The following is a 19,714-nucleotide window of genomic DNA, read 5'->3' on the forward strand; positions in this document are numbered from 1 at the left end:
AATACACAATGGATAACAGATAGTCTCTTCAAGCAAGTGATGTTGGGAAAGCTGGACAGACTCAAACATACCAATGAAGTAAGAACATAACCTCTCACCATACACAGAAATAAACTCAAACTCAAAATGGCTTAAAGACATACATAAGACATAACACCATAAAACTCTTAGAAAAGAACCTAGGCAAAACATTATCTGACATAAACTATAGCAGTATTTTCTTAAGTCAGTCTCCCAAGGCAGTACAAATAAAAGCAAAAATAAACAAATGGGACCTAATCAAACTTATAAGCTCTTGCACAGCAAAGGAAATCATAAACAAAACAAAAAGACAATGTTAGGAATGCGAGAAAATATCTGCAAACCATGGATGTTTCTGTAAGATGTTATGGAAAACCCTGAACAAACTTTTTGGCCAATCCAATATGTGAAACTGAATCACTTCACTGTACACCAGAAACTAACACAACATTGTAAATAACTTCAAAAAAGAAAGGTTCAGTTTTCCTATTAATTATAAAAACAGTTTATCAAGTTTTCTCAACACCTTTCTTTGCCCTTTCCTTAGTTCATATCTTTGCTTTGGAAAAATCATGCCTATATTCCAAAGTGTCAAAGAACAAGATTATTTATGACAGCATATTAAGTGTTCATTGAGTACATTCAAGCACATTTATGAAGATGTAGTTTTGTGCTTAAAAATATCTGAACACAAATTCCATAGAGATATACAAAGAAAGGTATATGGTGTAAAAGCCCAAAGTATATATTGTGTTGGCCAAAAAGTTCATTGGGGTTTTTGGTCACATTGTAAGAAAACCCCAACGAACTTTTTTGGCTAACCCAATAAAAGGAATATATACTGAAAGGAAACACTTATATAGCACTTACAATTTAGCAGGCACTATTCTAAGCCTTTCATGTGTGCTTATTTGCTCCTCATAGAAGTTCTACGGATGGAGATGGTTATTATTGCCACTTTGTAAAAGAGCTTAATATCTGACATAGAGAGGTTAAGTTCTACATCCATGGTCATACAGCTAGTAAGTGGGGTAGCTGGAATTTGGACAGCCTGGTTCCAAAGTTCATACTCCAAACCACTTATGCTATTCTGAATCTCCCTATGCTATTCTGTAACTCCCTATTCTGTATCTCTGTATAATGTGTTGGCACATTATATATGTAACATGCACTGCCTGCTGAAGACCTATAAAAGGAAATATTTTGAATCTTAAACTCAATTTCCACAAATCTAGAAAAAGGAAAGGGGAAAGGAAAGAAAAAGGAAGAAAGACTCAAACTCATAAGAGCCAAAATGGAAACAAGAAGCTGTATGTTGTAGATGATTAAAAAAAAAAAAAAATATATATATATATATATATATATATATATATATATAAATTTTCCCAGAGGCATCACATAACCATGTGCCATCTAATCACTTGGCTGCACAATCCTGTCCAGCAATAGAAGAAAGGTGACAGAAAGATATACCAACTAAGCTTAGGCTTGAATTATTGAGATGGATATTCTGTCATAAATATTCTGCACTTGGAAAAGTCAGCGTTTTTGGTGGGGATCTTTATTTCCCTCACTTGGGAATAAATTTGGAGATATATTCCTGAAATGGACTTAAAAATTTTTTTTTCCCCTGCAGTGGGCATTTTTTGGCCTTTATATATATATATTTGGCCTATATATGGATTTTGGAACATTTTTGGTAAACTTAAAAAGTCAATGACTTTATTTTGACTTTTTAAAATGCCATTCTTTAAAATTAGGTATGGAGTTATGGCTTGGTCCATTTTATTTTAATCTGATCTAGAAACTTCAGTGATATTTTTCTCTAAGCATTAATGGGGAAAACAGAATTCTAAGCCTAACAGACTTTCTAACTATTTTGAAATATAAGTAACACTTTACCTGTTCATATCATCAAGATGCTCAGCAGCAAAATAAAAGCTTTTGATTTTAGGATGACAGGCTTTGAATGCACTGCAAAAGGAAACAGAGTACATTCATTTCAGATTGGGAAATAAGTTAGAACCAGATAATTTTTATGGATAACATTGCCTCAAATCTAACCTGAGTATGAATATATAATGCTTCACCATGATGACAGAAATCAGTTAAAAATTCAATTTTCTGCCCACAAAACTGCTTTCTTATTACCTCAATTTGAAAGCATTAGCCAAGCAATCTATAATTTAAAAGCTAGAAATTAAAAAAACAAAACGGAAAAACAAAAAAAACCCTTCCTTTCTTTCCCTTGGCCCAAATAAAGTCAACTTACTATTTCTTGCGGCATTCACTGGCTCTATCAATTTTAAATTCAGGCAGGCTGATGAATCCTTCTGCTTTTTCATCCTAAAGAGGCAACACTCTTGTTTAGGGTATTATATACAAAGGTTTAAAGCTGACGCTACTATATAACTATGTCTTAAATATCTATACTAATAAAACAGTTCATTTAATCCCTTAAATTAGACATTTGAGAGATTAGAATTTCACTCTTACCTGTTATAGTCCATTAAACTGAAGGTATATTTTGAACATTTAGAATAGTAAATATTAAAATATATATGCAGAATGTGTAAAAATTCTTTCTATACTAAAATAAAGACAAAAAATAATTTAATTCTCGAAGTAAAACCTGTTTTCTAAGTAATTTTCCCAGAATGTATATACACTTTTATAACATATAAAATAACTTTAGTCCACATTTACAATTCAATTTCCTCCCATTTTAAATGTCCAGATGTAAAATATAGGGATATCTATTAATTCAGTTCCTCTTCTGCCTCCAAAAGAATCTCTTATCAAACCCAAATTAAATAATTATTTTGTGTACTCAATGTTTTACAAGTGGATAGGTTAAGTTGATTTTCAAATATCTGACTTGGTTTACATGCTATATACATATATATATATATATATATATATATAATGTTATTTTTCACTTGGAAAATTGAATGAAATCCATAAAATCCCTCCCTCTAATGTGGGATAGAAATACAAGATAGGAGAATTATCTAAAATCTCATGTTAGATATAAGTTATTTCAACTAGTCTAAGCTTCCCTCATTGCTCATTTGGTAAAGAATCTACCTGCAATGCAGGAGACCCATGTTGGATCCCTGGGTTGGGAAGATCCCCTGGAGAAGGAAATGGCAACCCACTTCAGTATTCTTGCCTGGAGAATCCCATGGACAGAGGAGCCTGGCAGGCTACTGTCTATGGGGTCACAAGAGTTCGACACGACTTAGTGACTAAATCAACCAACCAAGTATTTTTGGCTAAACCCTTTAATCGTTGTTGTTCTTTTCATGTACATAAGCCAATTCTCAGACATTTACTCCCAAACATTGATGTGTGCTATACCACCAGTTCATGGCTTCTTATATATCAAGTTCAAGAGACATTACACGTTCCCACCTGCTATCTCAAAGAAAAAGAATAGAGATTCTCAATTCTTTTAGTGTGTCTATGTATGTTTATATGTAAAACTTAGTAAAATTGGATGCTAATGATAGTGACTAAAATGTGTGCAATATACAAAGTAGTATTGTAATTTTCAATATTTTTCAATAGCTGACCATTTTTATTTTCTTCCAATCTTGGGGTAAATACAAATCTCTTTCTTAACTTTGATTTCTCTTATGTTACCCTTGATGTTTTAATGTTAAAATTTAAAATTTTGAAAAATTTAAACTACTTTTGGGGTAGTTATGATCTCCCCATTATACTGAAAAAAAGAATAGTGGTCAGTAGACAATCTACAAGTGATCTAAAATAAAGAGAAACATAAAGAAGCTATGTTTTTATACTATGTCATTGACATATAAAAAGTACTTAGCCAGCACACTATTTAAAACCGTGTATATTTTTTTAATGAAAAAACAAGTTAACAAAAGAAATTTTTGTTTGAAAAAACTTGAGGACTTCACTGGCAGTCCAGTGGTTAAGACGTCACCTTCCAGTGCAGGGAGCATGGGTTTAATCCCTGGTCAGGAAACTAAGATCCCATACGCCACGCAGTGAGGCCAAAAATAAAGAAATAAATAAAAACTTAAGTGAACTGATAGATGGCTATGGCAATGGAAGCAAATGTAGAGCTAAGAGAAGATAAAAAAATAAGGTATACTGTATATTCATTGTGATATTTGACAGGTTATGTAATTACTCTGAATATAAATCTAATTATCACAAATGAAACAGGAAATCATAAGAACAATTTGCATTTGTTATAGACTCTCCTCTTCCTTCCCCTATTGGGCCAAATGAAATGAATACTTGCAGATTTTCAAAGCTAGCCCACTAGTTCACTTATTCTTTAAGAAAAACTGAAGCAAATGCAGATATTAATTAACTTAACTTACTATAAAAGACTTCCTTTCAAAAAAACAAACAGAAAAAAATGTAAAACATTGAACAAAAGCAAGACATTTAAAAACCTTTATCAAATTTATATATATATATATATATATATATATAATCCTTTCAAGTAAGCTATGGCTTGAATTTGCTTCATATTTTTAACTAGATATATAGAATTTTACTATATATTACCTATGTTTCAGACATGTTTCATTAGAGTAATTGAGACAACTGCCTTCACAGAACCCCACAATGCAACCATTTTAAGAAGGCAGATTGAAAAATTACTAGAAGTCTCCTGAATCAGCCTTAAGTTGATTATATTTTAAAATATAAATCTCAAAACAGTGATTCTTTTGGTTAAAAATAAAATGAATGAGAAAACAAAATGTGCTTGTCTTACCTCCTCATTAATATACCAATAGAGGGATGCATCCTTTAGGACAAACCAGTATTTCTTCCATTTCTGTGAAAAATAACTCTTTGCATCTTTCTTTTTCCAAAGCCAGCCCTCACAGTCACCACGGCCAAGATCTTTGCAAGAAATTCGTCTTTTGCTCTTGCCAGCTATAGGACCTAAAAATAATAGTGGGTAAATGTGCTCTTTAAGTTAATCTATAGATCATAAAAGGTAGAAGATTAATCTATAGATCATAAAAATAAGTCTGGATATTAAACCTTAAAAATATTTATTTTCTCATTGTATTAAAAAAACTGGAAAATTTTAATAGCTTTTCATCCACATGGATATAAAATTTAATCTGAAATGTGTGGTCCCAGTCTGAAAACCTGTTGAGACCACTTGTAAAGGGTACCTTGTACTATAGTTGACCTGAAGGAGAAGTTGATCTTTGTAGCTCTTGTGCTAGGGGGTGGTTCTCTTCCACACCACACTGGGCTCAGGCAAAAGAGGATGGGTGAAGGGGGCTGATGACTGTTCCAGTGTAGACTAAGCAGCTAATTGTTTCATTTACTTTTCTTACCTTTGTTTTTCTTCTTTGATTTGTGCTGCAGAGAAGACTGCTGAAATGTCTGAAATCAAAGATGGGGAAGAATGTTACTCCATACACAGAGTGCCACTGAAGTACCAACAGTTGCAGAGAACACTGAAAAGCTGAATGGAACGGTGACTCTGAACCCCAGTGAACAAAAGTACTTTCTTTTTCCAAAGACTCAAAACAAATTCATATATATCATGCCATTAAACTTTCTAATCTCTTGTGAAGCAGGAGAGAATAATATTGTCTTTCTCCTTATTCTGTAGGCAGAGAAATAGGGACACAAAGCAGTGGTGAAACTCAGGGTTCTTAAACATGCAGAGTACTACTGTGTACCTTTTTTAGGGGTTTAGAGTGCTTTCTCAGGCAATGTCTCACTTGATTTACACAAAATTTTATGAAGGAGAGTCAATCAAATATGACTATCACTTGTTCCTTTGAAGTTCATTCTATTTCATAAGCCACCACTAGCTACTGATCTCCTAGGCAACAATCCCAGGTGTTAAATATTGGGTTGGCTGAAAAGTTCATCTGGGTTTTTCTGTAACAGCTCAAAGAAAACTTGAATAAACTTTTAGGCCAACCTAGTATTTCAGTACTTGAATCAATATTTTCTTCTCACACCTACTTCTGTCTCTATTACAAAGAACTAATCTTCATGTAGGTGATGTCAGTACATTGGCTCCTCAGTCCCTCAGCTCCAATGTTCTTTACTTCTCCACTCTCCAGCTATCCACCCCCATGACCCTATGTTTGTTATTCTTAAGTACACTCCAACAACTGCCTCAATTATCTCCATTCTACATAGTACACTACCTCCAACCCAGCAATTTTTTAAAAGAAAACCTCCACTAAAGTATCCAATTTATTGACATTACCACTCTTCTGTGCCTTTATTTCTCTTATTCCACTTGGTTTCCATGGAACATCTTTATAATCATTCCCTGCAGCTATACTTCCTGCATCATACTTGCCTAGCTAAACAACCATCCGTTAAACCCACCTATCAGTCTATTCCATGCTAAGGACCAGAAGAGCATAATGTCTTAATAGAGAAACCCACAACTGGTTTAGCTTTCAATTAATGACTAATGTGCTTCCCTGGTGGCTCAGATGGTAAAGCGTCTGCCTATAATGTGGGAGACCCGGGTTCGATCCCTGGGTTGGGAAGATCCTCTGGAGAAGGAAATGGCAACCCACTCCAGTACTCTTGTCTGGAAAATCCCATGGACAGATGAGCCTGGTAGGCTACAGTCCATGGGGTCGCAAAGAGTCGGACATGACTGAGCGACTAAACTTTAATGACTACAAATCACTGGTTCCAGTCAGTCTGCTAAACTAGATTGTTCACTAGTCTAAATAAGGTTAAATTCATATGACTAGCTAGTTAGGATAGAGAGAACAGTATACATAATTTTAATTCACAGATAATCCCTCAAAACGAATTTTAGGTAACAGATTCTTCTTTTTCTTTACAAAGATATATCTGTAAAGAACAATTGGATTTTGTCTACATAAAATCTGCTGGCCTTGGGTTTATACAGTAAATTCATATTATGTGACATACTTTATTTAATATCTTTGCTTATAAAATAACATTCTTTGTTGTTTAATTGCTAAGTCATGTTCAACTCTTTTGTGAGCCCATAGACTGTAATAATATTCACAATTTGTATATGGTTTACATAATTCTTAGGAATATAATATTATGGATGGATGTTAGTCCTAAAGATAAGGATCAGATAATTTGCCGACATTCAGTGTAACCCAGAAATAATCACCCAATATGTAGGTGGGATGTGTGTGTGTATAAATCAGTTGCAGGATTCATGGCTATAGAAATTCACAATCAATTTTAGAGAGAAAGCATAAAAGATAAAACCCATCATGCTATGCTAATTTTCTTGAGTGCACTTTGTTTCAGAATAATAACTCAAATAATAATTCAGGCTAGTATGCTTAAGTATAGTTAATTTACATATAGTTATTTTCCCTAAATTGTTTGGCTGTAAAATTACTGATTAGGTTTTTTTCGTTTAGTGTTACCACAAGTAATCATTATAATTTAACAGCTCATTATTTTTAAAAATGACAAAGATGGGGGTGGTTTGTTTTTTAGGAAGCTACATGGATAACAGACGGCTTTAAAGAACTGAGTTATATAAGGTACTTCCTATGCTTTTTGCACATTACTTCTTAGAACCTGAAGGTCTAGTTTAAAATCTACACAAAAACATATTTTATGCTCTCTAGGTTTTCTTTTTCAACAAGATTATCTTTTCTTTCCCTATAGAAATATATTCTCATACTGATCATGAGTGCAGAGTATAATCAGCATACATATTGTCGGAACCTAAGAACTCCGAGGCACACAATACAGATTTATCCATCATTCAAAGAAGCAAAGCTTTAGCTATCTTTTTAAAATATTGTAAATACTACAATGAAATTCCCTTAAAAGAGGCTTCATTATTTTTCCAAGTGACATGATGTTTTCTAAAATGAAAGTTAATTGAACTATATGCTTTTGAAAGCAATGGAAAAAGACAATGAAAACTACAGTTAAGGAAATAGGTCCCTTGTGTAGAAAAGAGTTAATATAGCAGGCCTGAGGCTGCTATCTTAGAAGGGCCTGCTTGCAAGGCTGGCCCTCCCATGACATCTGGGAACTTGGCTGGTAAAACAATTCCCTGTACTGACATGCAGCTTCCCTAAGCGATAAAACTACTTTGCCCACCTGGGGACTAAAACACTTGCTTTAATTTCAGGAAAGGAAAAGTAGTTGCTAGGCAGAGGATGCCTATATAACCAACTCAATAAAGTCCTTGGGTATTGAGTCTTTAATGGGCTCCCCTGGGCAGAGCCACTACACACGTGTGACTGCATTTTTGCTGCTAAGTGAAGTGTACTCTGCATGATCTATCATGAGGAGAGAGCACAGGAAGCCGGCAGGTGGATTTCTTCAGATTCCATGGTCTCTTTTTTCCATACCAATCTGGCTGGATACCCTTGCTGCATCACTGTAATAAAATCTTAGCTGTGGACAGAACACAAAAGTCTTCTGAGGCCTAGTCAATCACTGGACATGTGGGTGATTTGGGATCTTGAAACAGACTCATTTTCAAAAGATTACATAAAAACTTATATCAGAAACTGTTCAATATTCACACATATAAATAAGCTCCTGATAGTGAAGGTTTCCTCATGTTATCAGCAGGTATGATTAAATACCTTGAGGTGCAAATTTACAATCCTGTGTAGTCTTTCATAGTAAAAAAGATGGAATTATTCATTCTGACAGGTATTTGATATCACATTCCCAGTTTCTGACAATATCATGAAATATTTAATAAAAGAAGGACATTAAGAACAGACACATGACTACAATGGATAACACAGCAAATTATATAAAGTGTTATGACCAATGTCAAAAAACAAGGGGCTTGGAATCTTTGCTTTCATGATAAATGTTTTTCTCACAATAGAGAAAATTTGTAATATATTTTATTTCTGTATTTTTCTTAATAGGTTCAGATCATCCTTCTTCCAGGTTCATGTTTAATAAGCACACTCTTTAAAGTTCTTTCATAGCAGTCTGTGAGTGGCAAACATTTCTAGATATTTATGTTTGAAAATATAAAAACCCTTCACACTTAAATAATAGTTACATGGGTATAGAATTCTGAGTTGAAAATAATTTTCCCTCTGCAATCTGAATATATCACTTTATTTTCATTTAGCATCACTGCCCTTAAAACATCTGTAGCTACTCTCATTCATTATAATTTATCCTTAGTCTCTCTGTAAGTTTTAAAATATTTTCCTCTTTATCCCTGATATTCTGCAATTGCTCTCTGATGTGTCTAGGTTACAACTGATATTAATGAACCCCATTTCAAATTCATCGTGTTGTACTTGAAGGCGTTATTTCTTCAATTCTGAAAATTCTTAGGCGTTATCTCTTCAAATGGCCTTTTTACTACTCTCTCTTTTTTGTCTCTAGATGTATGTTGGTATCTCAATTTATCATCTATCTTTAATATTGCTATCCTTTCATATTTCCTCAATGCTTTTTAGGTGAATTTACTGTTTTCCAATTTTCTAATTCTCTGATTTTACACACCTGTATAAAGTTTATTTTACCTATAGAGTGCTTATTTCACTGACTGTATTTTACATATCCAGGATGACCAATTGGTGCTAGCACTTCTGAACGTCCAATGTCCTTAATTATCCTGTAATTACTTTAAATTTTAAGGGCTTTTTGGATTTCCCCAAATTTCCATCTATCAATGAAAGAATCACCTTTAACAAGTCATTGCTCTGGTCAATGGTTGTATCTTTCTTCAACCTTCTTATACTCATGGGTGAGGAAGCTCTGTTTGCCCTCCCAGCTGGTTTCACCCCATGAGTCAATCTTCAGTTTCCTGACATGGCTGGGGTCCATTTGTTCTCTCATACCCATTAAAGTAGACTTCTAGTCATCCCTAGCCCTTTCTGGACTCAGAGCCTAACAGGTATATGGCTTTAGTTCCCATTTATTGCTGTGCAATTTTGTTCTTTCTTCTGGTCCCTGGAGACGAGATATCATTTTTGACCATGACTGTATCTTTTTTATGTTTGGGGTAGGGGTGTGTGCTTTATTTTTGGGGGCTTCAAAATCACTGCAGATGGTGATTGTAGCCATGAAATTAGAAGACACTTACTCCTTGGAAGGAAAGTTATGACCAACCTAGACAGCATATTAAAAAACAGAGACATTACTTTGTCAACAAAGGTCCGTCTAGTCAAGGCTATAGTTTTTCCAGTGGTCATGTATGGATGTGAGAGTTGGACTATAAAGAAAGCTGAGCGCAGAAGAACTGATGCTTTTGAACTGTGGTGTTGGAGAAGACTCTTGAGAGTCCCTTGGACTGCAAGGAGATCCAACCAGTCCATCCTAAAGGAGATCAGTCCTGGGTGTTCATTGGAAGGACTGATGTTGAAGCTGAAACTCCAATACTTTGGCCACCTGATAAGAAGAGCTGACTCATTAGAAAAGACCCTGATGCTGGGAAAGATTGAGGGTAAGAGGAGAAGGGAACGACAGAGGATGAGGTGGTTGGATGGCATCACCGACTCAATGGACATGGGTTTGGGTGGACTCTGGGAGTTGGTGATGGACAGGGAGGCCTGGCGTGCTGTGGTTCATGGGGTCACAAAGAATCGGACACCACTGAGAGACTGAACTGAACTGTGTGAGAATTTAAAGTATGAGCTCATAATGTTTACTGACCACCAAAAATAGATTCCTTCTGTAAACATTTATGAAGGTCTATTCTCTTAAAAAATACTTTTATCTTATTTCCTGAATCATCATTCAATAAAATCTTTCTAACACCATCACTTGCACTTTATTGTACTGAGCATTTGGGTGAAAGTTCTTTGAACTTTCTCCCTAAGAGTGTTTACAAACTCTGATCTTCAGGAACTTATGAATTTATATAATCAATGAGGACTTCTTGACTGAGCTACAGGCTCCCTAACGCAACAGATTCAATGGGTTCAAAACTGAGCTTCTCATACCCACCACGCATCAACCAATTCTGCTCCTCTTCTAGTCTTCTATACCTTAGTAAATGGAAATCCCATTTCTGCCCACCATGGTGCAAACCCTGAATATTAGAGTCAATGTTAACTCTTTCCTTTCTCTTACAGCCCATAACCAACCCACCAATAAGTTATATCAGCTCTGCACTCAAAATATGTTTCAAGACTGTTTCTTACCATCTCTATTACTATCATTTTGGTCGAAGTCATCATCATCCCTCACCTGGATTACTGAAATATCTCATTGTTCTCCCTTCCTCTGTCCTTACGTCTCCTGTTTTTAACATAAGAGGCAGAGTGATCCTGTTAAAATATGATTTGATCATGAAAACTCTCCAATGGCTTCTCACCTCACTTTAAATAAATACTCAAATTCTTCCACTGGCCCTGAAGGCCCTGTATGACCTGGGCCCTGTTTCCTTTGCTTCCTGCCCCTTATTAACTTTGCTCCAGCCACACTTGCTGTTTCTGGATTGTGTGGAACAGAGTCCTACCTTAGGGTCTATACCCCTGTTGTTCCCTCTGTCTGAAATGTTTGTTCAGATATTGAAAGTAGCTCTTTTGCCCCCTTCCTGGTTGCCCATTCCTGTTCCCCACTAGCCTTAAAAGAATCTAATTAAAAGAATGAGACGACTAAGCAATTGAAACTAACTCTTGATTATGCTCTTCTGAATGCACACCATGCCTTCTCTAAACTGTTGATTTTTTTTTCCTAGATAAAAAGAGGAAAGAATGAAGAATTAAACAGTTAAAAAATGACTACCTCTCTACCCTCAACAGCCCTCTTAGCAATCCTGAGGCAGATCATGCAGGCAAGAGAACATCTGAAGAGTCAGCAAGTCTGCATGCAATGGAGAATGATGCAGAATCCAACTTCCTGCCTCAATGATTCACTAAGATTCTTGATCCCCATTTTCAGTTTAGTTCAGTTCAGTCACTCAGTCGTGTCCGACGCTGTGACCCCATGGACTGCAGCACGCCAGGCCTCCCTGTACATCACCAACTTCCAGAGTTTACTCAAACTCATGTTCATCGAGTTGGTGATGCCATCCAACCATCTCATCCTCTGTTGTCCCCTTCTCATCCTGCCTTCAATCTTTCCCAGCATCAGGGTCTTTTCAAATGAGTCAGTTTTTCGCATCAAGTGGCCAAAGTATTGGAGTTTCAGCTTCAGCAGCAGTCCTTCCAATGAATATTCAGGACTGATTTCCTTTAGGATGGACTGGTTGGATCTCCTTGCTGTCCAAGGGACTCTCAAGAGTCTTCTCCAACACCACAGTTCAAAAGCATCAATTCTTCAGCACTCAGCTTTCTTTATAGTCCAACTCTCACATCCATACATGACTACTGGAAAAACCATAGCTTTGACTAGACGGACCTATGTTGGCAAAGTAATGTCTCTGCTTTTTAATATGCTGTCTAGGTTGGTCATTAACTTTTCTTCCAAGGAGCAAACATCTTTTAATTTCCTGGCTGCAGTCACCATCTGCAGTGATTTTGGAGCCCAAAAAAAGTCTGTCACTATTTCCATTGTCTCCCCATCTATTTCCCATGAAGTGATGGGACCAGATGCCATGATCTTAGTTTTCTGAATGTTGAGTTTTACCATCCCCACTTTATGCCCCTTTAAAAACTGTCATGGTTAAGCAGAATCTTTGGAGTTGGTGTCTGGACACATGTCGACATTCTCCCCAGATTGCTGGCTTTTCTGATTAAAGCACCTTTCCTTTCTACTGACACTTGCCTCTCGAATTATTGGCTTATGAGCTGCTGCTGCTAAGTCGCTTCAGTCGTGTCCGACTCTGTGCGACCCCATAGACGGCAGCCCACCAGGCTCCCCCGTCACTGGGATTCTCCAGGCAAGAACACTGGAGTGGGTTGCCATTTCCTTCTCTGATGCATGAAAGTGAAAAATGAAAGGGAAGTCACTCAGTCGTGTCCGACTCCTAGCGACCCCATGGACTGCAGCCTACCAGGCTCCTCCATCCGTGGGATTCTCCAGGCAAGAGTACTGGAGTGGCTTATGAGCAGCAAGCAGCTAAACCTGGGTTTGGTAACAATACTGTTATGGCTTACTCCCTTACCTCCTTTAGATCATTCTTCCCAGGCTTCCCTATAGAAAATGGTTTTCATTATTGCCCTCAACACTTCTTGTTTTCCTTCCCTGCTTTATTTCCTTCCTTAGAACTTAGCATTACCAAAAGTACTTATATTTCTTGTTTATTACTCAGCCTTCCTTCCAAATATAAACTACATGAAAGAAAAATTCTATTTTATGCATTGTTTTATCCTTTGACTAAAACAGGGATTATTTAGTACTTCCTCTGTCAGAGGAAGTACTAAATAAATATTGATTGAGTGCATAAAAGTTAGACAGACCACCAGCAAAGAACACAGGATGTAGTCTTAATTAATTGATTGCTTTTTAACCTGAAGTCCTTCAGCAGGAAATAAGTAAGCCAGGTGTCTTTTCTCCAGTAATCCATGTACAGCATATTACTGAAAGTTCTGTTCTTTTGTATACTGTTCCTTTTGTTAAATAAAAAGTTTTCTTTTATCCAATCTCTTTTAACATTACTGGAAATGAGATCTGTCTTAATGCACTTAGTTTGAATTAAATTTGAATTCAAGATGTGGCCAGCAAAAGTGCCTTAATGTGTCAAAAGATATTTATGCATATAATGATATGATGAATTATGAATGGATGTGTTGAAATCACAATTCAACTCATAAAAATAGAATGTGCTAAAACAAAAGGCCATTATGAAAGCATTGTTGATCCTCTTCTTAACCATGGCGATGCATGCAACAGTATTCTATTTGGCTATAAAAGATCGCTTTTTCAGACATTTGCCTGAAAAGACCATTTGTCTTTCATTTTGTCCACAGATGTTCTGTTCAAACATTCTCCCCATTCTCCCCTATTCTAGATGAGGAAATGTGGGGGAGGGTAATTTGGGTCATTCTTATCCTGAAACTTTCAGAAGCACTTATTTTAATTGTGGAAGAAAATGACAGTTTCTGTGTTACATTTTGAAAGCTCAGCTACTATTAAATTCTTCTCAAGTTGCAAATTGCCACACTTATGGAAAAATTTGCAATCAAAATACTCTCTTGTTGCAGTATATCAACTTCCTCTTACTGTAATTTTCTGCAAAGTTCCAAGATTTCTCCAGTCAAACCAAAAGCTTATTTTTTATACATAAGGTGCTTAGCAATTTGAAACTCTTGGGACAAATGATAACTATCCCCACATATTTAATCTTTTTTTTAATAAACAAAAGGCTTTGAGATTTAAATATTTCACAGAGAAATGTATTTTCCCTTATTTTCCCATTACTGTGTGTCAGCAGAAAAAGTCTAAATATGAGTAAGTGTGATAAGATGGTAATGAGAGTAAATATTATCTCAAGAAATATTCAATTTACATGAAATAACAGCATAGAATTGAACAAGCTTGCTGTTGGTGGTGGTGTTGCCCATTCTGGTACAGGAGAGAAACTCTGTGCTGAACGGGGTGGGGACAAGATATTGCATGCACACTGGTTCTCTCAAGACAGTGGGGTGAAAACAAAACAAAACAAACAAAAAAAAAAAAAAAAAAAAAAAAAAAAAAAAAAGACAGTGGGGTGAGCTTGCTCTGGATTCTGTCAATAAAGTAAATCTGACTTTACACTGACTGAAAATGGCTCTACATATACTTACAAATAAGTGTGCTTTAAAAAATAATAAGCATGCTAATAAATTATGAGTTAAATCAGAACAAAAAGGCAGTGACGGGGAATTTAGAGAAGGTCAAATTCATTAGGAAGGGTAGAGTCAATGTTTCATTAAAAGAATACCATGCACATCATATTCAGAAGCAAGTAGGTAAGTGAAACACACAAGATTTTATAAGGCGATATCCCTTTTCCTATCGAGTAGTAAGTGGTAAGATGGAAAGAAGAGCAAAGAGTAATGACTGGTTAGGAAAAGTAATGAAAGTCACCACCCTTGGGAAACAGGAACTGTCATTCTTGGATCTAAATAATTATCATTTACTGAGGGCTCATGTGTGAGGCTGAGCGACTGAACTGACTGAATGACATGTGTGAGGCACAGCATTAGGGACCTTGTATCAGTTATCAACCTTAATGTTTATAATACATTTGCTCAGTGGTAATCATTAATGCCATTTCAAAGAGGGGAAAACTGAGAGTAGATAACTTACTCAGGAGCACACAGGTAGTTGGAAGAGTCAAAATTCAAACCCAGGTCTACCTATTCACAAACCTGTTCTAACCACTCCATGCAATATCGCCTCTCAGGCAAGTATTATGTAGTCATGGTAACCATTTTAGAGAAAAGAACTGCTTTCTGCATCTGACACAAAGATATCCATTTATGAAAACCCCCCATAACATGTGATATAAGCGCATTGTTATGTGGAAATATTCTGTAAAACAGAAAGATACTAGGATTATACTTTTATATTCACGGAGATAATTTAAACAGGTAACATATTGTGTGCTTAGTTGCTCAGTTGCGTCAAACTCTTTGCGATCCAATGGACTCTAGCCTGCCAGCCTCCTCTGTCAATGGAATTCTTCAGGCAAGAATACTGGAGTGGGTTGCCATGCCCTTCTCCAGGGGATCTTCCCAACCCAGGGATAGAACCCAGGTCTCTCGCATTGCAGGCAAATTCTTTACTGTCTGAGCCACCAGAGAAGCCCATCTCTAAATTTACCAATCTTACCAGTCTAAGACTTTACTAGTCTTAGCAATCTTACCAATCTAACATCCTACCAATCTCTAATTCTCATGCTTTTGTCGATTTCCTTTGAATTAGCAAGTTATACTGCTCTATGGGGTTTAAAAAAAAAGATTTGCAGCTGTTTGGGGGAGGTAACCATTAATCATATTTTCATGAGAGGAAGGCTCATGTTAACATTTTAATTTTGCAAATGAGATAGAAAATAAGGTACAGAAAGGTAATAAGGCTCAGCCAAGTTAGACAAGGATGAGACTGCATTCATATTTTATTCCAAACCTATTAACAGTGTTAATTGAACTCAATGCAATTAAAAAATCCTATGTCAATACTAATGAGGAAATCAGTGATCCAAATTAGGCAAGCCTGCCTCTCCACTAAATTCTTTACACAGGAGAAATCTCTTGGAGCTGATTCATTGTGTTATGCAATTTTTCACTTAATACATTGCTGATTATTATGCCTTAAAATTACTTGGTTCAATTTCTCAAAATGTGGTTTTTAACTACTGCATTAGTTTCTACAAAGGCAGAAACCATCTGCTTAGCTTGCCACTCTCTACTCAACTCCTAACACTGGACCTGATATATAATTTTCTATTGAAAGCATGAAAGCATGAATCAAACACTACCTATGTGTGTGGAAAGTGAGGGTATGAGTTATGACATCTCATATGCAATCTGTCAGCACATCCAGTCCACTCTCCCTTTAAAACATATCCAGAGTCCAAGGACTTCTCACTTCTTCCAATTACCACCCAGGGCGCTAAGCCCCTATCATCTCTCACCTGAATTGACTAAATCCTAGTCAGTTGACTAGATTGTCTTGTTTTCGTGCTTCCACGCTACACACAGCCCCTGCAGCCTATTCTCAACACACCAGCTGAGTGATACACTTTGAAGGGTGCTGTCTCAGCAAGAATGGAATGAACAGCACCAGGAGAATACCATGGTAGAGATCAAGAGACCTGACTTCTAGTTCTCCATATTCCAGCTCTATGGCTGTGGATAAGTCACTGAAAGTAATCTTGACTTCAATTTCTTCATCGGCAAGATCAGAGAGTTGGACAAGATGCCTTTAGGATATCTTACAAGCACTAACTGTACATGATTCTGACTTACAAATGAAGGGAGAAAATGGCTAGCTACCAATGTACATCCAATTATTGATGTTTCAGGAATTAATTACATATACCTGTTATCAGTGTTTAACACAATGCTAGGTGTCACTGAAAGGTACTTGGTTTATTCTTAAGTTGCACTGTGTATGAAAATCATTTATTTCCAGCCATATTAGATATAGCTATTGTGGGGTGTTTGATTAATGTGTACAACATGGGACAGAGGGAGAGACTTGGAATAGGTGAAAAGCAGAACTAGGGCAGTGCCTGCTCCTGAATCTTCTGTTTGACAAACTGTCGACATTTATGCATCAGAGAAATCAGGATAGGCTTGTCCATATTTTGTGACTAAGAAATGTTTATGATCAGAAAAATTGAGAGAACCAGATTTGCCTTCAGAAGGCTATTCAATGACAAAAATAAACCATCTGCAAAAGAAAAGAGAGAGAAAAATAATACAAATGAATCACCTCTAATGAAGAATGTAAAAAAAGTTAAGACTCTCAAATAAAGTAAATGTATATGGCATATTTTGTCAGCAATTTAATGACTGAATCATAAATATTGGAAAAATTTCTGGTTATTGACTTAATGAAAGTGAAAGTCACTCAGTCATGTCCGACTCTTTGTGACCCCCATGGACTATACAGTCCATGGAATTCTCCAGGCCAGGATATTGGAGTGGGTAGCCTTTCCCTTCACCAGGGGATCTTCCCAACCCAGGGATGGAAACTAGGTCTCCCGCATTGTAGACAGATTCTTTACCAGCTGAGCCACAAGAATCTGAAACTAAATGGTTTGGGGTTACTTTTATTTTTAGATTTGTTGCTCTGATAAATTGTACATATTTTCTCACCATGGGATGCGTGCCATGTCAGTGTAATTTGTTCCCAGAATTCTAGCTTTTATCTAAATACCTTTATGGGTATGAGGATGTTTATATCAGGCTTTTATCCCGAGATTTTTGCTTAGAGAATAGACAAGCTCTCCCACTCACTCACTCAAAATGTTTCTATATCTGTTAGTTTAGTTGCAGTCTTCTTGATCCAGAGAGTGTTTTTCCTTACCAGAAAATCTCTCAAAGGTAATACTGGATAAAAATAAAAGTTAAGTTTAGACAGTTTCAAAAGTTACTATACACAATTTATTTTATAGTAAAATAACAGAGATAAATCACACTCTGCCTTCTCTTCTACACAGAACCACCTACTAGGACATGATTTTAAGACTGAAAAAGTAAAACTGGTTTTATCTAAAAGAAAGGAAAAACAAACTCTTTAAAAACGAACATTTTAAAAAAATTATGTTTGCAACAGGAATCAAATCATCATTATGCTGTCAATTTAGATGGCATTTTCCATAGTCCTCTTTCCAGTGCTATGCTCATTTTGTAAATGAGAAAACTGAGTAAGAAAAAGAAAGCAATTTATGCAAGCTCAGATATGAAAAATTAGATTTCTGCAGGGCCTGATGTTTGCTGCCACTTTTCCAGAACTTGTTGCCTCAAATGCACCAAGATTAGGGTTTGGCTTGTTCTCAGCCCACTGCTGAGGACATTTGGTAGCAGGGTTAGAGGAAGGACGCTAAGAATATATGTGCACTATCCAAGTGCCAGACACTGTATCAGACACTTTGTATGTTTTTTAATTACAGGGAGTCAAAGTCCTTATCCAATTATAAAATATATATGAGACAGACACAAAGGAAAAATATAATACCCTCAAAATATTTTACTAGCAAACAAAGAAGTGAATTTCATATGCTTGTTTCTTATACCAGCCATCTGATAAAAATGGAGGACATAATGGAAAATGCAATTAAGTGAAGAAGATTCAACAACTGACTAAAATAACATGGTGAGGGACATAGCTTTCTGGTACTCTTCCTGAAACAGATTATGCAAAGAAATTCTTTAAAGATTTGCCTTATGTGTTTTATTAAGTAGAAACCTCTTTAAGTAAATTAGGCATTTTATCCTAATTATTACTTATAGCAGTCATTGTTTTAATTGAAGACAGATGAAAGACAATTTGAAGTTATAGTTTCCTATATGCTCTGGGAAATTAAATCAGTAGGCTGTGGGGATGATACCTCCACAGAGGTAAGCTACACCTTGCATCCACTCCAAATTTATGGTTGTTTAGAATTTTTCACTTTACAACTGATCCTCACACACACTGTCACTAGAATTTTCAAAGCAGCTTTTACTTGGTATGTACCTATGGTAAACAGAAAAGGAAAACTCAGTGTTGTGGTTATCAACAAACTGAGAAGAGCTATGTCAATTGAGCAAAGTTGGAACTATGTATCTCAGAATATCTCTTCCTGTAGGGTGTTAGTTAGGGTCGATCAATGTAAATCTGTGGTAGTTTTGGAGAATCAAGTGAGGCAGCAGCCTTGCTATGGAGGTCAGCGTAGGGTGCCAGTCACTACCACAGTGCACACATATGCTACTCTTGTTGGTATGGGTCAGTAGCCAGGTCAGCAACTCCTTCAGGTCCTCTAAATCCTGGACCAGGAGCCTGTAAATCTCCATGGCAGAGGGCATCAGCTTCGTTGATGAGGTTGGAGACAGGCTTCCGGTTTGTGCTGATGAATTCTACTTTCTCTTGCTCTCCCTGGCTTTATATCCAGATTTGCTTCATGACCACTGGCTCCGCTGAGGTGTCTTCTCCTCAGCTCCTTGACTGAGTAAGATCTAGTCCTTTATTCCATGCCATTTTGTGCTTCTGCCTTCCCGACTGAACCCTAACTGATACACTCATTAAACGCCCAATGAAGACAGATGGTCTGGTCCTAGAAGCCTTTCTGATTTGTTCATCAGGAAGCAATCCCCTTCCATGTAAATGAACCCATTTCCTTTCTGTATGGTGTTAAGAA

The 19,714-nt window shown here is 36.4% G+C and overlaps 1 protein-coding gene across 9 annotated transcripts in view; it reads right to left on the reverse strand.

Annotated features, from left to right (window-relative positions):
* The window catches only part of CNKSR2 (connector enhancer of kinase suppressor of Ras 2), a 276,605-nt gene that overhangs the window by 58,235 nt on the left and 198,656 nt on the right, over positions 1–19,714 (reverse strand). For all 9 annotated transcript variants that reach the window (XM_081565963.1, XM_081565962.1, XM_081565960.1 and 6 more), the window contains 4 exons: positions 5,361–5,409; positions 4,781–4,953; positions 2,294–2,367; positions 1,924–1,995 (listed from right to left, as the gene is read on the reverse strand). In XM_081565963.1, the coding sequence (XP_081422089.1) occupies positions 1,924–1,995; positions 2,294–2,367; positions 4,781–4,953; positions 5,361–5,409 (368 nt within the window). The remainder of the gene's footprint in view (positions 1–1,923; positions 1,996–2,293; positions 2,368–4,780; positions 4,954–5,360; positions 5,410–19,714) is intronic.

This window comes from Giraffa tippelskirchi, chromosome X (assembly GCF_054371585.1).
Source record: "Giraffa tippelskirchi isolate mGirTip1 chromosome X, T2T-mGirTip1v1.2.pri, whole genome shotgun sequence".
NCBI classification, from domain to species: Eukaryota; Metazoa; Chordata; class Mammalia; order Artiodactyla; family Giraffidae; genus Giraffa; species Giraffa tippelskirchi.